General features: G+C 34.4%; 2 protein-coding genes across 2 annotated transcripts; both read right to left on the bottom strand.

Moving 5' to 3' along the window:
* Positions 1–3,351: 3,351 nt before the first annotated feature.
* On the bottom strand, positions 3,352–13,190 carry LOC145562212 (U1 small nuclear ribonucleoprotein 70 kDa-like). Its single transcript, XM_081622414.1, has 10 exons — positions 12,912–13,190; positions 12,400–12,514; positions 12,245–12,324; positions 9,273–9,348; positions 9,121–9,185; positions 7,742–7,804; positions 5,646–5,727; positions 5,388–5,550; positions 4,685–4,741; positions 3,352–4,261 (listed from the first exon to the last, which is right to left on the bottom strand). Exons 1-10 carry the CDS (start codon positions 13,005–13,007, stop codon positions 3,706–3,708), a joined length of 1,353 nt encoding a protein of 450 aa, XP_081478540.1. The 5' UTR covers positions 13,008–13,190; the 3' UTR covers positions 3,352–3,705.
* Positions 13,191–13,779: 589 nt separating this feature from the next.
* On the bottom strand, positions 13,780–19,997 carry LOC145564774 (proline-rich receptor-like protein kinase PERK15). The gene is made up of 8 exons (XM_081624979.1): positions 19,319–19,997; positions 18,589–19,083; positions 18,351–18,431; positions 18,135–18,205; positions 17,814–17,890; positions 17,468–17,615; positions 14,768–14,929; positions 13,780–14,564 (listed from the first exon to the last, which is right to left on the bottom strand). The coding sequence occupies exons 1-8, from the start codon at positions 19,995–19,997 to the stop codon at positions 14,292–14,294; spliced, it is 1,986 nt and encodes a 661-aa protein (XP_081481105.1). The 3' UTR covers positions 13,780–14,291.
* Between the last annotated feature and the right edge of the window lie 3,402 nt (positions 19,998–23,399).

Here is a 23,399-nt window from a genome sequence, read left to right as displayed (position 1 = left end):
GAGATAACAAACACAAGCTCTAAGGGTCTGTTTCGATTTTCTGAAAATAACTGAATAGAAGTGAATTGAATTGAACTAAACTAAATAGAGATGAAATGAATTGTTTATGAGAGAAGGAAATTAGAAATCGAACTGAACAGAATGGAACATAACCGAATTAATTAGAGCTAAGCTGAACTGAAATTAAATTGAACAGAAGAGGCCCAAATTCTTAAGCATTAGTCAATTTAAAAACTAATTTAAACTAAGTTTGTGATATATAATAGAGTAGCTCGCCAATGTTATACTTGTTCGTCATTTTCCCTCTGTTTCTTACTTATTATGTAAACTTTGGTGGGATTAGTCACAATGTATAGTTGTATACCTTCATAATATCAAATGTTTAAACTAATTAAAAATTAAAAATATAATAGTTGAAATATTGCATTGACATGTGTGCCAGATAAACTTAAGACCTGTTATTATGATTGAAATGAGCTGAACTGAACTGAACTTATTAGAGCTGAACTGAACTGAACTTATTAGAGCTGAACTGAACTGAAATGAATATTTTATAAGAGAAGGAAATTAGGAGCTGAACTGAACTGAACTTATTAGAGTTAAACTAAACTGAACTGAACTTATTAGAGCTGAACTGAACTGAACTGAAAATAATCGTATGAGAACAGACCCTTAATACACTTATAATGTCCCATTTTAACATTTTGCACTGTACTACTATTTATACAACCCACTTTGACCAATATTAGTGATCTATAAATAAGAAAAAATAGTCATATAGGTACATTTTAAAATCATTGTCTGAGTGTATATGGTGGGAATATGCCTTGAATCAGCGTTTGGAGTAGTGAGCGATAAATTGCGTGCTCGGAGTTGTGTGTAGGCAAGGCTTCTTTCTACAAGGAGTGAGTAGTAACCCCCTACATGTAGGTTTAATTTGACTTAACCACGTAAATCCTTGTGTTCTTTGTTTATTTATTTATTTTTTTAATTGTTTTTCTCATTTTTATTATTTCATTGACTTGTTCCGCATTAAGCAAACACAAATACACAACACCCAATATTTTCTAACATATATTACGTATATTTTTCGAATACCAACTTTTTATAATTTATATTTTAAAATACTCCTTCCCTTTTATTAACTGTTTAATAATGGCACATATATATTAAAAGTTTAAAACAGAGAGAGTAGAGACTGGATACACATATCGCACAACGTTAAATACGAGGAGTATCTAATGTATAATCCATCTTTGTCGCGGGGCGACAATCTTCCCCCGCACGTTGTAAGATACTGTTAAGGAGGAAATAGAGTGATATTGGAATTTAGCTCAAGAAAGGTGTGATGCGTTTGTTCCTGTTATATTAATGATTCCCCAGATTACAATTAAATCCCAGAAGAAAAAAAACACATTGTACGATTCAGGAAACTTCTTCGAAGTTTACTGGCTAATACCTTCTATGTTACTATTAAGGCCAACGAAATTTCGTAACAATAGAGTGGGGTTATTTACACAGTTGCTGAACAATCTTATACGTTCAAGTTATGTAACTTGACTAGTGAACTTATTTGTAAGTACAAGTTTACATATCAAGATAAAAATTTATTGGACCGACTTGAGTATTTCTACGCTATGTAAATTGTATAAAATGTGCTAGTAAATGCCAAGAAATTTCATGCTAATCCTTTTGGTATACTCTTCGTATATATGATGTTGTCGTTTTCATTTCTGATAAATATGTAATAAGAACACATGCATATTGAACATTTTGAGGTTTCCAGCAGCAACATTATTGAAACTAACTATTGTGTGTAGCAACTCTCGTAATTTTAAAGGACAAATTATCAAAGGTGTGGTGTGGCAAAGTGTAATGAATGAATGGAATGCCCCATCCAATTATTAGTTTGTGCATTCGGGGCTCAATGTTGATTGTGCACCCAGTGATATATAATTACTTGGTTCAAATAATATAATAAAGGTTAAAACAAATGAACATGAGCCTATCTAAAAATTAAGAGTTTACTCAAGTGAACCTTCCACAAACAACAAAAAAACATGTACTTATAGTTAAAACGTGCACATATTCATAAGTACAACTCAAAACCAAATATTTCGTAAATTATACTTGTTTTAACGGATTTGAGAAAGAACAAATTAACGAATGCAAAACAAATAAATAACACATAAATTTACGTGGTTCACAACACAGATTTTGGCTACGTCCGACAGGCTAGAAAAAAGTTTTATTGATCTTTAAGAATAAAAAAAAGATAGATAAATGCATAAAAAAAGAGACACACAATTTTAAGTAGATATGTGGGCTCCACCGCAAGCAAACAGAGAGCTCTCGCTTATCGAGCGAGCTCACACTCGGCCCCTAGCCAAGCAATCGCTCATGGTCGAGCGAGCTACTGAGTGAGCTATAGCTCGCTCGCATAAGAGCTTTAGCTCCAACTCGGTTTCAACTCCAAATGTTTCCAAAACTTATGAGCTATAGCTCACTACTCCTAAACCCAATTCAAGATTTCAAGGCATATTTCAACAGTTTTCCATCACTTGCTTAAACCATACCCTTTCCACTTCTCTCATCCCTTCCTCAACAACTTAGTAGGAAATTTCGGTGGTACCATAATGGCATAGGAAATTTCAGGTAGTACCACACAGTCACCAAAAAACCACTTGGCATTTTAATGGCACCATGTTGATACAGCCCAAATTATCCGGACCGAAAAATTTGAACAATACCACAGCAGTGCTCAAGTTTTTTAGGCGGCGGCGGTTAGTGCTAGGCATGTAGGTCACGGGTTGAGTGAGTAGGTGGTGTTGTGGTGCAAATGCGCAACGAGTGGTAAAGGATGATGGAATGAAAGAAAATGGAGTGAAAACATATGCATAAATTCACTCGTTAAAATTTAAAAACGTGATAACTTTCAATAAAATTCCAACCCATTCTTAAAAATTGCACCATTGACTCATTGAGTCATCGACTTTAACTGTTTTACATATACTATTGTTAAATTTTTTTTAATGTATATACTTCAAACATATTAATTAATTTACAAGTTCTACTAAAAGATAATTAAAAACTCACAACCAAAGTCACAAGTGCAAGTGAAAAAAACGAGGAACTATGCGTGCAGTAAAAATAAAATACTCATTGTTAAATATGTATTCTTAATCCAATATTAAATCATTAGACAACAAATCCAGCATGTCAACTTTCCTACAACACGCAACATAAATGCGACCAAATATTGAACACTGGAGCTCAAGACCCTTACGTTATGGGCAATAGCTGCAATTCACTTTTCTATGCAATTTAACAAGTCACAACATACATGTGAGATTAACCAAACATCAAAAGGACATAAAAAAATTAACCGAAAGCCAGTCATAGCGAGGGTCTAGCCAGGGGCAGAATGAAATACAAGTCACGACATACACTCTTAGCAGACTCCGCCAAACCAAACAAACGAGCAACACATAATGAACAGAAGTTATGAAATTTAACAGATTCTTACCTAATTTGTAACAATACAATACCTCCTAGAAGCAAAATGCCCTAATCCTCAAACACTGAAGACAACCACGATGAGAGCTTAAGTAAACTTTTAGCAATTGTGAAAAAAAAGTCTGCAAAGGAAAAGTTAGCTCAATTCCTCATCTTTTTTTTCTTAATTTCAATGGCTCTTTAGCTTCTTCAGACTTCCCGATTATAACTATAATCATCTTCTTCCATATGACCACTCTCATTAGCATAATGATTGTATCGATCATGATCACCCAGATCATCTTTATCATCATATTGTCCCCGACTTTGATCAGCATCATACCACCCCCGATCCTCCTCAGCTCCAGCATGATCATAACTTCGTTCTTTTTCACCATGCCTGCCACGGTCAAGTTTAGCATCCATGTGATCATACTCATAATCCCTATCACGAGAATGGCCGTGATCATGGTCTGCCTCCCCGGTTTCATAATCTCGGTCCCTATCACGATGCCTATCACGGGAACGTCCATGATCCCGATCTCTATCATAGTCACGACCACGGTCTTTACCTCTATCACGATCACGAGTACGTTCACGATCGCGGCCACGATCTCTGTCCCTGTCCTTGTCTCGGGTTCTATCACGATCTCTGTGGTGTCTATCCTCTCTATGATCACGGTCCCTAGACTTGTCATGGGATCGTTCACGAGATTTTTCCCGTTCTCTTTCTCTCTCCCTGCCGCCCCTTTCTCGAGATTTTTCTCTGGAAAAATTAACATAATTTTTTATCAACAAAGCAATATATTAGATACAACGCACAGATATTAAATTGATATATAATTGCATATCCTGTATCTAAAACCAGGAAACTCAACGGGAACAATGGGAAGCGTTCTCTTCAGATTACAAGCAAACATTATATGTCAAGGGTCTTTAGTCATAAATTATCAAACTTTCAAAATCCCTTTATAACTAATAACATAAATAGAAAAGGTCAGTTGAAAACTTGAAACAGAAATAACCTTATCAGTATTCAGTTTGATTCCATGATTATTAATCGAGTCAAGAACACTATTAGATTCCTAAACAAAAAGACTTGGATCAGTTTTAGCGTTTCCATGGTCCACATTCCAGTTCCCAAAGCATTATCAATCTATTTTCAGAAATAAAAATAAAGCAACTATACCTATCCTCTCGTATCCTCGGCTCCTCTGATCGAGATGGCACTCCTGCTTGTGGCTCCCTAAGAAGAAAAGAACAAAATTAAGTTTTTAACTACAGAATGAAAATTAATACAGCAAAAAAAAAAAAAAAAATTAAAAAAAAAAAAAAAAAAAGAGCTCAGGCAGCAAGCAGAAATTTGAAAGTACAGGCTCCATCCTAGTATAAGAGAAAGGGGAGGAGGGGGGGGGGGGGGGGGGGGGTTGGGAGATTGTGTATCATTCTTCACACAACAATAGCAAAGCACTATCATCTCCAAAAGTAGCCCAACTATAATCAACCTTTCTACTGCACATGAAAGAAATGCCACATTTAAAACGTAACAATGTAAACTATGCCACAAACTGTAACTAAAAAAGAAACAAGATTATATGCCTCAAAACTTTTTAAGTACAGATTGTGCATCAAACTTCTTAAATAAAGCATGCTAATCCTTCGTAAAGAGTCCTCTAATTCTAGCATCCTTGACCCTCTCTTAAGCAGTTAAGCATACAGTTCAATTCCATAAATAAAGAAGATGAATGTTGAAAAAGCACTTGCGAGGTGAAACAGATTCTGATCAACCCCAATATGTCCTCCCACCCCTAAATTCCACATGAAATACTACAAGATTATGCCAGTAAATACAGATAATTGTGCTCTCATAATATCTCAAAATGGTCATTTACCTTGTAGCACTCTTTTGATTGACATCTTCACCTCCAACTCTAGTCGTTCCTAGTCCACCACCCAGTCTGCGAGGTCGCCAGTTGGGAACAGTTCTTCCACGCTCCACGTCCACCAGAACCCTCCTTCCATCAATTTTCCTTCCATCAGCTTGTTTATATGCAGCTGTACGAATTCATAATAGACATGTCATATAAGCAAGTTTAAAAGGTAAGACGATTAAAAAATAAATGAAATGACCAGCAGTATGGCAAGCAAACCTTTCATGTCCCTTGTATGAGAAAATTCTATAAAAGCATAGCCTCTTGGTTTGTTTGTCTCCTTGTCATAAATCATTTTGACCTGAAAAAAGGGAGAAACAAACTATAGAGACAAGAAAATAACATGCAAAAGATATATGCTAGAAGAAATTGAAGAACATTTGTATTTCATCTGAAGAAGAATAGCTTAAATCTACAAGTAAAGTCCTTAATGGCACGGCAGACAGGCGCTATGCCGCGCACCTTTAATTGATAATGCTCCACAAGTGAGACGAACTGCCACCGCTAGAGTTGTAGTGACACTGATGTAAGTGGCCAATCTACCAGCCCTTGAACCAACTAATCCCCTTACCAGGGAAATTTAAAGAAGAAACTAATCCCCTTACCAGGGAAATTTAAAAAAAAAAAACTAATCCCCCTTACCAGGGAAACTTTCAATATAGAAGGAAGTGTTTAGAATTAGATATACCAGGATCCTTTCTTGGCAGCGGATAGGTTTTCAGTGGCCTTTGGACGAGCAAAAGAGCTTAGTAAAGCATCACATGTAGAGAAATTAAATTGAAAGGAGAGAGAAACTAAAACTCCCGAAAATTTTACCAAGTGCAGCTAAAATGTGGAAGGTGTCTCCTTTTGTATCTTGAACAAAGAAAGTCACAAAGGCATTACACATCAGCTCTTTTCAACTTACTATTTCAGCTTCGCCAAGGAGGATGAAGTACCAGCTTTAAATTCAAAAGTGAACATAAAAAGGGAATAGTGTATTACCATAGGGTTGATATTTCATACCATTTCTCCATGAAATTCACTTAAAGAACATGGACCTTCATACTCAGGTGTGTATCATACCTAGGCACTAGAACTGAAAGCAAATACCAACTTCGAGAAACCACCCAAATCTAAGGCAAGGAACACTGTTTTTCAAAGCATATGCAAGACAAGACCTACTGTTATAAAAGGTAGACAGCCAATGGTACCTGTGCTATAGGTTCCAAAATGAAAGCGCCTTTAGCACCGCACAACTTATGATATCAGCTTTGCCATCAGAATTAACAACCATTCATAATAAAACCATGTCTAGATCATATTAAACTATCTAGCAAATAATAATAATCAAATTTGAATCTAACTGCACCAAGAAGACAAAGAAAAGGCTAAAGACTGAACCCCCATCACCCGTCTTAGTTAAGCAGAAGACAAATGAATTTAGCACAAATTTATGCTACAACGAAAAAATGTCTATTCAATAACTGTAAACACATGAAAAGAGGAATGCACTTCATGCAGGATGCTACATTATTGAAACAGGATTGTTCAGCAGTAAGTATGAATGCTTGAATATAACAGTTGCTGAAAATTAATCTCAACTAACCCCGCCTCACCAGTTTTATTACCTCAAAACTAGAATGAATCCTGAACCAAATCTTTGCTGAGACTACAATCATGGAAAAGATTTCAATCTATTTCTTTCTAATATTAGTTTTTTTTTTTAAAAAGGACAAAGATAATTACCAAGAAACAAGAAGTCTTCCAGCAAAATCTGAATACCATACCTAATCCTCTCTCTTACATGTGCATGGACCATAATATTCTATCATGACGCATACACAACCCTCGCTCATATTTTAAATAAAAACTCAACAAAATTGAGCAAACAGTGCAGAGGTTGGGAACATTTCAAGGTCATTTAATCAAAAACCCTAAAGAAAATTCAACACTCATTACAGAGGCTGGAGAGAGCTACTATTCCATTTTATTCAAAAACCCTAAAGAAAATTCAACACTCATTACAGAGGCTGGAGAGAGCTACTATTCCATTTTATTTTATTCTTTTGTTGCAAAAACAAGTAAAACCAAACAAAAATGAAAAAAAGATTAGCAGAAAAGGAAAACTATATTTTCAAAAACACCATCAGGGGATGTAAAGACTAAAAAACAAATTGATAAAATTTCACAAAATGCTTGAAAAAGTTTTGCAACTGTCACAAGGACAGAAAGAAGAATAGGCTGAGGAGAAGCCGTGATAAACGCAAGTCACCTCTTACCGAAGATAAAACGCAAGAACCTGATCCCCCAAGAGGATAATTATAAATACCTACCCGCTTTATGGGCCCATAGGTTTCAAACTCCCTTTTCAGCCTGCTCTCTGAGGTCTCATAACTCTGCAAACAAGCAAATCAATTACTTAGCACTGTCTCACAGTAGATAAAAAAATAAAATAAAAATAAAATAAAATAATAAAAAATATACTACCTCCGTTAAACTTTTAGTTGCAACTTTGAAATATTTTATATCTCACAAATAATACCCCAAAGTTGCAAGTAAAAGTTAACGGAGGTAGTAAAAAAAAAAATCAAAAATAAAAACTATTAATTGCGATAATCTATGAAGTACCAGCACGATTCAACAGGTTACAACTGCTTAATCTAGCTACATTGTTCTTTGTGTCATAACTATAATACGAGAATTAAAAGCCTTAAAATTCTGAAATCTTCAAATCACAGCTTTTGAATAGACTAAGACTATAAAGGCTAACATTGCACTCCATGGAAAGAAAAAAACACCTTTTGCCACAAGCACAGAATGAAGAAGTGAATAACACAAGTAGCTGGAGCATTCAAGAACGAATACAGAATCTCAACATCTTGAACATGCCACTTCCGTCAACAAAACATTCTTTGAAAAACAACACAAAGTTAACAAGAGGTGCATACAAGCAAACCAAACGAAAATATCTTATCATAGACTTAATTCATCATCCAAATAAATATGTACTCTTTGTAGCTGTGTCGTGAATCATATTAAATCAGCAATCTTCAACAGAAGACGGAAAAGGTAGATCGAGAGTAGAAAATAATATTGACAGAAGAAAAGATAGATTAAATTATAACCAGACTCCAAAACTGAAGGCTACTTTATCTAAAACAGCAACTGTTAAATCTTTCAAGTTTTATTATAAAAGCAACAGGCTGAATTGACCATAATCAAAATCTAAGAATCACATAAATATTGGAAACACTATGTTTCAGATTTCTTGAAATGAAACAAGTCAGCTGGATAGGAAACGTCTCATCTTCCAAAATCTTCTAACTGATCTGCATAGATCAAGGGCCTATTTTGAACCCAAACACTATTTTGCATGTGAAGTAGAGGAAGGGCATGCCGCATGACAATAAATAGTTTTTTCAGCTCATTCTGAAGTACACAAACCACTAAAAAATCATTCTTTTTTAAAATAACTGATATATTATTTTTAAATTTTTTATTAAACACACACATAAATAGCACTGGAATTAGTTAAAAATATGTAAACGAATTTTTATTAAAGTTTCTGCATTATTAATCTCATTTTATATGCAATGAGGTTTCCTAGTTCTTGTTTTCCATCACCACATTTTCTCGTCAGTAAATCTTATAAAAGTTCATAGACGAACATAAAGTTAATAAACAGCAAACTGAATTGAAAAGTATGGCTTACCAGCCTAGCAACAAATAGCGTCTTGTATGGATCTTCGGTGGCATTTGGGTCACTTTGTGGATCATCTGCAACGTACAATAATGAAAATTTTCACTTTAAAAAAAATAAAATAAAGATAAAGAAAAAAGGTGCAAAATTTACAAGGGGATTACATTTCTCTAGCTCTTCTGCAGCCTTTGCAGCACCTTTCTCCAATCGTAATTGGTGAACTCTGGCTCTCCTTTGGCTCTGCACATGGAGACACAGCATAGAAATATAGAGTACTCAGACACCAACACAGCAAGCAACTTTAATAAAAATTGTTTCACCCGAGTTCAAATGGAGAAGGATGGACAAGCACAAAACACTCAAAAAGCTCAAAGTGCTAGATCAACAAGACCAGTTTTAATGTAGCATTCAAATCCATCAAATTTTTTATAATTTGCTCAGCCACCAACACAGATATATTTTATCGGAAGCAACCAGCCATGGTTAGAATTAACAGACAGTTTTCTAGAATTGAACAGTAAAATCACAAATTCTAACTGACAATATCAATCAAAAGAGCAGAATACAAAGGGGTAGGGTCAAATACCTTAAAGCTCAAACACATAACAAATGGACTTCAATCTATGCTAGATGGACAGAGGTAAGAGTATTTAATAGAGGCATAAATGCAAGTGTCCTACAAGATATTCCTAATTATGTCCAATAGTAACTATTGACGTGGGGAATATCGTTGACGCTTCTCATACCATAGTACATTAAAAATATTAAATAAAAAAAATAAGTAAAAGTAAAAACCAGCTTCCAACTATTTGGTTTCCAACTTTCCATCTCTCTATCTCTCTCTCTCTCTCTCACTCTCTCTCTCTGTGTTCCATAATCTATGAGAAGAACTACGATGGCAAGACAGTTTTCAATATCGTTGTCACTTCTCATACCATAGTAAATCAAAAATATTAAATAAAAAAAGTAAGTAAAAGTAAAAACCAGCTTCCAACTATTTGGTTTCCAACTTTCCATCTCTCTCTCTCTCTGTGTCCTATGAGAAGAACTACGACGGCAAGACAGTTTTCAACTATTTGGGAACAGCAGTTAAAATGCCATGTCTGATTAACGTAGACTTCAACTCCTAATCTCATACTCTCATCTATGTGCTCAACTTTCAATCCTAAATTGGACTTTCTGGCTCTAAAAGTCAGAAAAATCATAAGATGAATTACTTCTAAATTTCTAAAAAGCAATGCAGATTACATGAATGGAAAACTCATGCTGAAAAAAAGAGGCATCATTTAAACCACAATAGGATAAGATACGAGTATATAAGCAACAATCAAAATTACATAAATCAATAAGAGCTTCTTCAATCATCTTATAAAGTACCATGTTTTTTAAAATTTATATAATATTAAAAAATGTAATGGAGTATGTAATCAAGCGCCAAAGACAGTCATAATGAAAAATAAACAATGAAGTCACACTGGCATCAGACAAGTAAACAATAAAGTTCATCCGTTCTTTTTTACTTGACCCGATTCGACTTTTACACTATTCACCAACCCGTCTTTGACCATCTTTTGTGAATTATATGTAAGGAAAAACGTGTTCATGTGATCTTGTTAGAATCGTCTAATTAAATATTATCACAAAATATAACTTTTATAATTTTTACTTATAGAGAATTAAAGTAATTGATGATTAAAATTGTGCATCGACAAGCGTGATAAAACAAATAGGTCAAGTAAAAAAGAACGGAGGAAGTATTTATCTATTAAGACAGAAGTAGCTTTTCTGAAACCAAAATAAATAATATAAACCAATTTAAACAGTCATAACTAGGTGTAAAATTTTTGTATCAAATCTTATCAAACCCACAGGCGGATAGAAGAAAAAAAAAAAAAAATCTGTTTTCGTTAAAATAAGCTCCAGTAAAATAAAGTATAGAATTATTTTTTGGCTGTTAGATTGATAAAGATAGTGTTGTCCTGGTGGTTTGGAAAGTGCAAAAGGGTAAGGAATTGTTTCAGGGGTCTCGGTTCGATTCCCCTCTAAAGAATTTTTTTGTTTTTTTTCTCTAGTCTATCTTTTGGGGTTTAAGAATCTCCATTGTAAGCTTTTGTCGTAGCTCTTTACTTTCATTCATTTACAGTTTTACACACTTTTAAATTTTTAATACTCCCTCTGTTGACAAACATTATTTGGATTACTTCCTCTATTAATTGAAAATTTCCAATTAATTTACGAAGTAACATGTTTTCCAATGCTCAACTATAGCAACATTTAAATGTACTATATAAAAAATCCTATGAGATGAAATTTTTCTTTTGGGTAATAATATATATAGCCCTTAGGGCTATATAAGCATTAAATATACTTCCCAAAATGTAATTAAGTTGGAAAATCATGATAAAATAACGCGCAGATCAGTGTAATCTTTTCTCAATATTTCCTTTTTGAGCTTTTTATACATAGACCTAAGGGCTATGTTAATCATTTTCCTTTTTCTTATATACAACACAAATTTGATTATGTATTTTGATACATAGAATATAAATTATTTGTAGAAATTAAATTCCATCGGAATAATTATTTAAAATTTAATGGTTAATAATTAAATCTACTCGGTATGATTGACACAAATGCCAACATAAAATTTTGACTAAACTAATAATGTCAATAATGTAAACGTTGATAGTTGAAAATCAAACTATATGTTGAGACAATTATAACAAGCTAGATATCCATATTTATACGGTTAATCATATGTGTAAAACACCAATATTACTCAAAGTGATGTATGTGAATAGTAAAAAAAAGTTAAAATAGGACACTTTAAAAAAACGAAAGGAATATACTAGTGAAAGCAAAACGCATTATATAATAAAATTAACCCAGATTAGTGTTCGACTGACTGTTCTTTTTTTTTTTTTTTGGATTGTGCTACCCCTGACTTGAAATCCTGGATTCGCCACTGATCACACCCCCTCCACTTCCAAGAAAAGGGTGCAGCTTACTCAAGCCTCATGAAACTTATAGGGTACGCTCCACCAGCATACTAATACCAATATCTTAATGATAAGTGATTCACCAGCACAATAAATGAAAAAACAGTCAATTTTTGCACAATCAAAGAACAACATACCGGAGTTTCCCCTTCTTTGACGGGGGGTGCATACTCAGGATCCCCAGGCTCAGCAAAAAGATTCACATATTGCCCCATCCCTTCAAAAAACAAATTACAATTTAGATCTTGCTAACAAATTGAATCAACAACAGATTCATGCAAACATTAGTTACCCATATAAGGAGGGCATTTCCTCTTCTCCGGTGGCGGCTTATACTCCAATGGAGGCCGAGGCTCGAATAACTTCAGCAAGTTAGGAGTCAGACCAGTCGGATGAGACTGTCCAATCTGCAAAATAAAATCACAAAATTCAATTGCTGTTATTTTATTCACAATTGCAAATAACCGAGGCACCTCAATCGCTGCTTAATCATGCCCTAACCCACCATAACCACCACCCCCTCCCCAAACACTATCAACAGAGCTACAATTACCAGCAAGAAATCAATTATTTCAGCTCTTTAAGTTACATATTTAAATTTATCTTATACCTAAGTTCAAATTCATAATCACAATATTGATTAACTTGTCTCTAAAACAAAAAATTCAGACTATCGGAGAATTCAAACGAACCCTAAATAACTAAACATCAACAAAACAGCAAGATCAAAAAAAAAAAAAAAAAAAAAAAAAAAAAAAAAAAAAAAAAAAACCAGTATAACAAATCAAAACCATAAAATTGTACCATTTTAAGCTGAAGAACATTAGCACGATTCTGCGCTTTGGTGCGACCCTGAACGGCGGCATTCTGGTTGCGCAAGAAGGCATCGTTGTCTCCCATATCGCTAGAAATATTCGAAATCTAGGGTTAGGGTTTTGAAATAATTAGGGATTAATTTCTTCGGAAAATCGGATTGGGATGAAAGAGAAAAGAATGCATCAGATTTGGAAGAATGAATTTGGTAGTCGGAAAATCGAGAGAAAGAAGGAGAGTGAGGGAAACAGCGAGAATAAAAAGAGAAAAGAAAAGAAGAGGGTTTAGGCTCGCAGATTTATACAGAATTAAAATGTAAAGTCGGATTACTCGAATTTGTTTTTCAGTCGTTTTTTTTATGGGTCGGTTTTTGTATAACTTGATATTGATTTATTGGCCCAAACATGAGTCCAATGTTAGAATTAGTTAAACACTCGAACAAAATAGTTTGGGTACATCGGGTACATCAAAACTTCGCTAATTCACAAATTCACAATGAAGGTGTGCCGAAATCAATTAAAAGATATTTTAATCAATTTCCGCGTATTAGATATTAAATATTCACTTATTGTTAGATTGGATTACAATCTTACAAGTGTGTTTAACAATATTTGTTATTTTATGTCATGTTCAATAATTAATGCGTAAATGGTTAATAATTTATTTGACTACTTGGTTTAATTAGATGTTTTACCAAATTTGTCGTATTTTTCACTTGTACACAAGTGTTAAGTAAAATTACTTGTATATGAAAACTTGTATTACTCCCTTTGATTCAAAATATTTAACATACTCCTTTAGGTATATAGTTTTTTTTGCGATATCCATTTTGAGGACCTTGGTTGATTGAAAAGTTGTAAGTGGCATTCACTTGCATACTATCGGAAAAAATGTTAAGCGTGGACCATAAAGTCAGTTGTTTAATGTAAAAAAGTGTTAGTAGATTCATTTTATATTGAGATCATTGAAATATAAAAAAATATATATATATTCTATCTATTAACTCTATTGTACATTAAACAACTGACCTTGTGGTCCATACTCAACATATTTTCCATGAATTGAAGACCGAGTAAAATGTAAGTTTGTAGAAATTAGTATAATAGATAAAAACACTTGAATTTTTACGTAATATATTTTCACATCTACATATTTTTTTTTTCTGCGGAAAAAGAATCAAGCAAATAGAAGACTAGATAGAATGCATGTTTGAAATTATCTAAGAAAAATAGTGTACTCTCTACATAATAATAAAAAAAGAAAAGAAAAGAAAAGAAAGAAAGAAAGAAAGAAAGAAAGAAAAACAATTAGCTTGTGTACCATAATCCAATTAACAATAATTAATTAAAATTATCCTAGTTAAAATATTGATTAAGGTATATTCTTGCTATTTATCTCCTTTGAAATGTCACTTGAGCTACTAGACGGGTTCAATCCATATTCGCTTGTGGTTCCTCCATATTCACTGCTTGCAAAATCTTGAGTTGCTAAAGCCATTTGCCTGAACTTCTTGAGGTCTTTACTATATGCACGAGTATCATAATCTGAGCTCCCCGATGAGCTAAGCATCGTGTTTTGCACCGGCTTTTGCCCTTCACTATTTAGGTCTTCCAATGAGACATCTCCTTCTAATGCTCGAACAATCTGTGATTTTAAGATTTATGGACGTTACATAACATTCATGTCAATTATCATGCCTTTATGAAATACTCGGATCAATAGAAATGTCATGAAATTAAGCTTTAACAAAATTTTCAATTCGAGGTATTGGGATCAAAGTCTACTCAAGAATTAAAATGAATCATTTGTTAAGTAGAGAAAAAAATGTGTTAGTTGAACGAACGAACCTGACTCATTTTGGGGCGCCTCTTAGCAGAATGGCGAATGGATGCAGCAGCAGAAGCCACCATCCGTTTCATTAAATTAGGGTCATAGTTTTCTTCCAAACGTGGATCAACAAACTCATGGTAATTGCCAGTTTCCAATGCTTTAGTTAGAAGTGGTCTGGACTGAGAACCATTAATAAAACCATACGTTTTTAATCAATACAATGGTCAAAAGATATAAACTTATTAAATTTTGCAGTAGCTTTCACTCTTTTAGTCGGTTTTGAATTTCAACAATAGACTTAAGAAAATTTTGACATTTGCTACCATTAAAAACACCATGTTACACATTTGCTACATGTTTAAATTTTTTTTTTTTAACTTTACTACCACCAAAAACAGAGTTTGTTAAAAATCACTACCACTTAACAGAATACGTAAGGTTCTGTTAATTGGAGCCTAATATTTCATTAAATAATAATTTAATTTATTAAAAAAAACCCTTAAAAAACAAAAATCCCTACCCACCGAAAGTCTGAAACCACCAAACAACCACCTTCCCCCCTCCCCTTGCAGGTGCCCAAACGTTCCCCTGACGCCGACGAACCCCCAGCCCACCACCACCGACACCACCGTAACCCCCAAACCCGGCGACGCCCCATCCACCACCACTGACACCACCATAACCCCCAGACCCAGACCACCACCACCAAAAGCCCTATACCCAGAACTCCACCACCCACAAACCCACTGAAAACCACGAACCCAAACCACCACCACCACCCACCGAAAACCACCAAACCCAGACCACCACCACCCAAGAAAATCACCCAAACCCCCCACAATCCCACTGAAACCCTTGAATCTAGACCACACCCACAAACCCACGAAAATCACATCCATGAAACCCACGAAAACAACCATGTGTTGCTTCCCTTCTTGTTGCAAAACCACCATAGCCACGACGACGGCGACGACATTGCTGCTAATTTTGCTTGCCAGAGTCGAAATCAAATGGAGGTTGAGATAAATGGAGATTTAGAGGAAAGAGAAAGAGACAAGTTGGGTAAGGGAAGGGAAGGGGGGTCCATCCCGGTGGAGGGAACGGGGAGGGGGCCGATTCCGGTGGGAGAAACGGGGAGAGGGTCAATTCCGATGGCTGGAAGGTGGCAGTGGCTGGAGGGGTGGCTCAAACGGTGGAGTGGACCCCACTAACGAAAATAGTAACAGAATAAGGCATGTGGTAGTGATTTTTAACAAACTCTATTTTAGGTGGTAGTAAAGTAAAAAAAAAAAAAAAAGAATTAAACAGGTAGCAAATGTGAAACATCGTGTTTTTAGCGGTAGCAAATGTCAAAATTTCCTAGACTTAATTAACCACCTAAAATCTCATATTTCACAAAAGATAAGTCGCCTTAACTTTATTGTAATTTGAGTCAACTAAACTCAACCAAATCAAGTGTTTTTTATTAAGAAAAAGGTAAATTTATCAGAAAAAGCCTTTAAAAAGCACCATTTTGCGAAAAAAAAAACCTTTTAAAAGCTTTTTGGTTAAAAAAAAACCAAATCGTTTATTTTTTTTGCGAAAGGAAACCTATTTACTTAATGACCCTCTAATTTACTTAATTAATCTCTAATTTCCTCCTATTTCTTCTAATTAAGCTCTAACCCACTAACTTACTAAATAATTATATTTAATTTATATATAAAACAAACCATTATCCCCAACCACCTCCTCCCGTTCCTCCTCCCTTGGTAGCAACCCCCTCCCCCCACCGGACCCGCCGCCCAAATACTCCACCTCCGGCAACCTACCTCCACCGCTGTCCAACCCTCTTTTTCCCCTTTATTCCCGCCGCCGACCACCACCTTTTTATTTTGAAAAATAAACCCTAGAAAATCAATTTGGGGGTTTTTAATTTTATGCTTCTTGCTTGAAATTGATACTTGTTTGGCTTTGATTATGTATATATGTGATGCTAGGGTGATTTAGAAGCAAATTGCATTTTGATTTGGACTTGATTTGAGCATGTTTGAGTAAACTAGAGTAAACAATTTGAAGGGAGGTGGTGGTCGTCGACGGGGATAAGGGAGGGAGGGTCAGCCGGCGGTGGAGGTAGGTCGCCGGAGGTGGGGGGAATCCGGGCAACGGGTTTAGTGGTGGTGGGGGTTGCTGCCATGGGAGGGGGACGGGTGGTTGGTTGGTGGTTGGGGTGGTGGTTTATTTATATATATAAATTAAATCTAATTATAAAGTAATTTGGTGGATTAGAGGTTAGTTAGAAGAAATGGGAGGAAATTAGAGATTAATTAAGTAAATTAAAGGTTAAGGGTCTGTTCATATTTACTGAACTGAGGTGAAGTGAAGTGAACTAAATTGATTGGAGCTGAACTGAACTGAACTGATTGGAGCTGAACTGAACTGAGCTGAAATGAATATTTTATGAGAGAGGGAAACTAGGAGCTTAATTGAACTGAATTGATTGGAACTGAACTGAACTGATTGAAGCTGAACTAAATTGAACTGATCTGGACTGAAATTAAGTAAATGTGAACATGCCCTAATTAAGTAAATAGGTTTCCTCTTGTAAAAATAATGGACGTGGTGGTTTTTTTAAACCAAAAAGCTTTTAAAAGGTTTTTTTTTTTCGTAAAATGGTGCTTTTAAAAGTTTTTTTCTGACAAATTTGCCTAAGAAAAAAGAAGAGTTGCATGTAATACCCAATCAACCAAGCTATCTTCCATGTACTTCATGTTAGGGTCAACTGGTCGACGTCCAGTAATAATTTCTAGCAACATTACACCATATGAGAAAACGTCCGACTTTTCAGTGAGCTTGCCACTTGAAGCATACTCAGGAGCCAAATACCTGCATTATATTATGAGTTATTTTTATATATTAGATTCATATCATAAATTCATAATATCATTAATCACTATATCGTTGCTCTAATAAAATCTAATGTCATCAAATTGTAAAACTTATTATTATTACTAATTTAACACTTTGGTACCTGAATCAATTATTTGTAAAATAATTTTGGATGAATTGAACAAAAAAACTCACCCAAAAGTTCCCATCACACGAGTAGAGACGTGAGTATTTGTATCAGTGGTAAGCTTAGCTAGTCCAAAATCAGCAACCTGAATATCCACAAATATAATCATGGTCGCTTAGTTTGCGAAAGTGGGTAGAATAATTTTGTAATTATATACTTTATTTTTATTTGAATACTAGTGATTATTTTTGAAAGATAATATTTATTTGTTTTCACTTAAACAATTAGTTATCAGAAAGATGTTTCAACAAATTCATTATTTTGATGAATCATTTAGAAAAAAAAAAAAAAAACAAAGAACATATGAGGAAGTTTATTGTTGAACATACCATGGCCTCATAGTTTTCGTCTAACAAAATATTAGAAGCTTTTATATCACGATGGATGATTCTTGGGTGACCTGGTACATACCACAAAAATTGAAGGGATAAATAAGCAGGTGAATAATGCATACATCAAAGGAACTTTAGAAGCTTATATTGTATCAATGAATAGTAAACAAAACAAAATATGAGAGAATATGAAGAAAAATCGGCAAGACATACAATCTTCATGAAGGTAACCCAGCCCTTTAGCTGATCCAAGTGCAATACGAAGCCTAGTTGGAAAATCCAACTCTCCTCTTTCTGAAATCAAAATTAATTAATGTATAAGCAATTAATTAACAATTGACCTAATCATGACTAATAAACTCATATCAACCAAATAAGGCCTAAAAAATTAAATGTACTATTATACTACGGATATGTATATGTTTTAACAAGTGTAGAATCAATGACGTACTATGGAGGTGATATTCCAAAGTGTCATTAGGAACAAACTCATAAACCAACATCCGTTGTCCACCAGCAATACAATAACCAACCAAGGACACAAGATGACGATGATGAACACGGCTAATAATCTCAACTTCTGCTTGAAACTCTCTTTCCCCTTGTCCACTACCAGATTTTAGGCTTTTCACAGCAATTTCTTTTCCATTTGGTAAAACACCCTTGTGTACATATCCAAAACCACCTTGCCCTAACATCATTGATCTATCGAACCCATTTGTCGCGGCAGCTAGCTCCGCGTACGTGAATTGGCTTTTGTTAAAACCCAAGCTTAGACCCGGAGATGCTGCTGTTGATGTTGCATTGTGCCCTGATTGTTGCCCACTTTCGTCGCCGCTAGTTGGATTCCCCCAACCCTGGCCACTAGATGTTGGGGGAATTTTGACTGCATGGTGATCTTGAGAAGAATTTTGCCAATATTGATTATTATTGTTATTATAATTGCCTGAAAGTTAAAGTGATGCAGTTAGTTAACAATATTATATTTTATTACGCAGTGCATTGAATTTCAATATTATTGATTATAATGTAATATAATGTACGGGGTATACATGTAGATACGGTATTAATTAACTAAGTTAGTTGGTGAAGCTAAGTCTTAGGATAATATTCGTGTTTTTGTTGTTTAATTAATAACTGAAAAAAGTGGCAAAAATTCACATATAGGGTTATGTATGTACCTTGAGGTTTATTAGGACCACCTTCCCAACCATAAGAGGGCATACTTCCACTCTTTCTCCTCTTCTTCTTTCTTATGCAAAATACACAAACCGCCATTAGGAAAAGTAGAAGGCCACCAACCACCACCACTCCGGTTATGACTCCGCTACCGTTGGATTTTGATGAGCCACCACTAGAAGAGCCTCCACCGGTTAATGATGAAGGGGATGGTGATTGATTGGACGAACCATCTCGGGGTCCCGATGGGATTAGTTCTTGAGGTGGGGATCGAGGTTGTGATGGAACATCCCTAGACGGCCCACCACCATTATTACCACCACCCTCGCTAGGAGGCTGGTTGTTATTACCATTACCATTATCATTACCACTACCACTACCACCACCACCACCACCCTCGCTAGGAGGCGGGGGTGATGATGATGATGAGCCCTCTGATGGTGGTGGTGGCGATGATGATGATGATCCTTCTGATGGTGGTGGTGGGGATGGAGATGAGTTTCCGCTTTCAGGTGGTGTAGGAGAAGGAGGTGGTGAGGAAGGCGGAGGAGAAGATGAAGATTGCGAAGGAGGTGGTGGTGATGGTGATGATGATGATCCTGATGGTGGTGGTGATGATGATGAACCTGATGATGGTGGTGGTTGATCAGGAGAAGGTGATGATGATCCGTCTTCTACCATTTCTACCTCCAAGCTAAAGCTTTTCTTTTACAAATTTAATTAGTAATTCCACATGAAAAGCTTTGTTCAAGAAACTTTACTCCTTGGCTCTCCCCCTTTTGCTCGCCTCTAATTCTTTCCAAACCCTATACATTAACAGCAAACCGTAAGAAAAATTACAAATTATTTCATACACCTGTAAATATCCTGGATAATGTGCATGTATATAGCTGTTAAACAACTTATAAAGAACAACTACATATAAACAACATGCATTGCATGCATGCATCGTGGTATGAACCCTCTTGAGTGTACCTTACATATATGCATTAATATTAGTGGTTGTATACTTGCGCGCAATTAGTTAAAAAAAAAAAAAAAAGGATATTTAAGAATGTATGTATGGTTTGTAATAAAATAATGTAACATATCATGAAATTATATTTTAGAATTACCCTTACATGTCAACAAAAAACAAAGAAATAATTTAAGAGGAGACAGAAAGAAATTAAACCTGAAGGAAGAGAGTTTAGAAAAGGGAAATCAAAAGAAAGAGAAGCAAAAGTTGGAGTGGAAGGTAGATGGCATGATAGAAAGGAGGACAAAGTCCATTACTCTCTCTTCCTACAAAAAAGGATCTAATCGTTCTGTCTATTTTCCTTTCTCTTTGTTTAATTTCTTTTTTGTTTTTCCATCCTAATTTCATTTTCTCTTTCTTACCAATCTTAATGATTCCCCTTAATTTTAGTACTTTTAATTTTAGCCATCATATTATTAGCTTATATTAGTCACCATCATAGAGAAATAACAGCCTCTAAATCATGATCTTAAGTTCTAAAATAAGAGTATGAGATGAAAGATTTTAAGTAGTAGCACTTTTTTGGAGTATATAATATAGGCGTAGATTAAACTTTAAATTAGTCATATTTATACTAGAGATGTTAATCGAAAAATTGACAACATAAAAATATAAAATTATATGATACCGTTAGATTCAAACCTTATTATTACGACTTTCTTGTTCTAATAATTCTAAAATCGATGAAGTGATCAAGATTTTTTTATTTTTTTTTTTTTTAATAATAAGACAAGTTTGGGCTCGATCTGGAGATCAATACATGGGTTTTTGAAAATAAGTCTATAATCAAACCGTGAGATGGTCGAACCAACTATTTATATATTTTTATTCCATCAATATTGTGTGGTTTATTATAATTGAGTGTTTAACCATGTATACTTTATTTTTAGTATGGTGTAAGTCTTTTCTATATAAGCTTTGGAGTTTTCGACCACTTTTTAAATACAAGTCTATAATTATTTATATAAAAGCAAATGTTTAGCTATCATACGTTTTAAAAACTCAAATGTTTAGCTATCATACGTTTTAAAAACTTTTTCAAAATCAACGACTGATAGTACTTGTTTTAATGTTTTCTCATTGTTGTATAGTTTTTGGTTCCATTTATATTGTGTAGTTTAGTTATAGTTGAGTGTTTATCCATGTATATATTATTTTTACACATTTAAGAAAGGATTTCAAAGTCAATAATTGATAATGTATTTTCTATAAGTAAATATTATATAAAAAAAAATTGATATATGTACCCTTAATAGCTTTCTAAAATCAATAATTGTTTTAATCCTATTAATAATTATAATCCGTGCATTAGTACAGGCGCTAGGCGCATACTAGTTTAAATAATTGAACAAAAATAAGGTGAATTAAGCATAACCTAAATTGAACCTCTTATAGATTTTTTTTTTTTTTTTTTTTTTGAAATATCCTTTTCCAATTACTACTCTTGTTCAGTTATAAGGAAACAAATAGTTATAAGGAAAATTTTTCTACGCAAAATAAACTTGAGAAGATAGATGTCATACAGTTGGACTCCCTCCATACATACTACTTTGTAGTTCTTTTTCAACAAGGACTAGGAATCGTTACTTTATAAATAAAATTAGTAGACTAGACTTGTCAACAAATATTCATACACGCTACTATATATATTTTCGATCAAATGCAACAAAATCTTAATACAAACATGGCTTCTCCTCTCAATAACAACAATAGTCACCAAATCAAGACATGTACAGCAATCCCGGTCACTCGTATCGTGTCCATTGGTAATTACTCAAAAGACGACTCGGACTCACTACTCATCAAACTCAAAATCAAAGTTGATTTCAAGCCATTAAATAACATTGACGGAAGAGTGTCATCACACATATCCATCAACAACAAATTTCGCATACCACGACAAGAGCTTACATCAGACGATGGTAGCCCTAGTTCCCGCTCATGGGCTCATGTATCGAATATGATTTCCAATATCTCACCATCCATTCACTTCCCGTTGCAGTGGGTGGACCACACACGTCGTACCACTCAAACAACACATGTACGTCTTGAGAGGCAGGAACAATTGGTAGAGTATATTCTGCGGGCAGCACGATCAATGGCGCATGATGGGACAACGATGATGGAGGTCGAGCAGCAGCCTAATAGCAAGCCGCACCGCGATTTGCACCTACGCATAAATGAGACTACTCGAGATTCTGGAATTAAAATGCTTTAGGACATAAAAGTACTAATAAACAAGAATATAATGAGTATTAATATATTACGTAGTGTTAATTCTTATTTCTCGTTTTCTCAAGCACAATTTTTTTTCTTTTCACTTCCTAAATTGCCAAGTATAACTTACAAAATTATGGTAGAATTTTTGTCCTAAACAAGTTCAGATACGGCGTATGTATATATTGCTTATGTTGCAAGTATTAAAAAGTCATGGTCAATGATAGTCAACATGATAATTTGGTCAAGTTTAGTGTTGGGATATGGACATATGGTGAGATAATTTAAGAAAGTTGTTAATGTATAGATTATTTCCTTTACTATGTGCTCTTGAGTCTTGATGTACTGTAAATATTGGCAAAAGAATTATTTCCTACTCCCTCTATCCCTTTGATTTTACCCTAGGATCATTTTTTGGGTCAAACTTTGTAAACTTTGACCGTATATTAATATAGTCATGAGTGATCTGGTTAGATTCGGCTTATTGTATATTTTATTAATATCAAGTTTTCTTAATTATAAATATTGAGTTATTTCCTTAAAAACTGGCAAAAGAATTAACTATAAATATTGAGTTATTTCCTTAAAAACTGGCAAAAGAATTATACCGTAAATGTTGGCAAAAGAATCTATAAGAGATAATTGTACTGTAAAATATTGGCAAAAGAATTATTTCCTTAACTATGTGCTCTTGAGTCAATAATAGAGCTTTCGTTGTTAGATTAATTAGTTAATCTTATTTAATTCAATTTTTTTTAATCTCCTAAATTGCAGAGGATACTTTTGGGGAAAAAAAAATTATTGTAAGTTTTATGTCAACACTTAAAAAAAGGCTTGGTCAACATAAA

The sequence above is a fragment of the Chenopodium album genome, chromosome 10 (assembly GCF_948465745.1).
Source record: "Chenopodium album chromosome 10, dcCheAlbu1.1, whole genome shotgun sequence".
Classification (NCBI taxonomy): domain Eukaryota; kingdom Viridiplantae; phylum Streptophyta; class Magnoliopsida; order Caryophyllales; family Amaranthaceae; genus Chenopodium; species Chenopodium album.
Note: the sequence above shows the minus strand (reverse complement) of the source record. Positions and strands in the feature narration are given on the sequence as shown.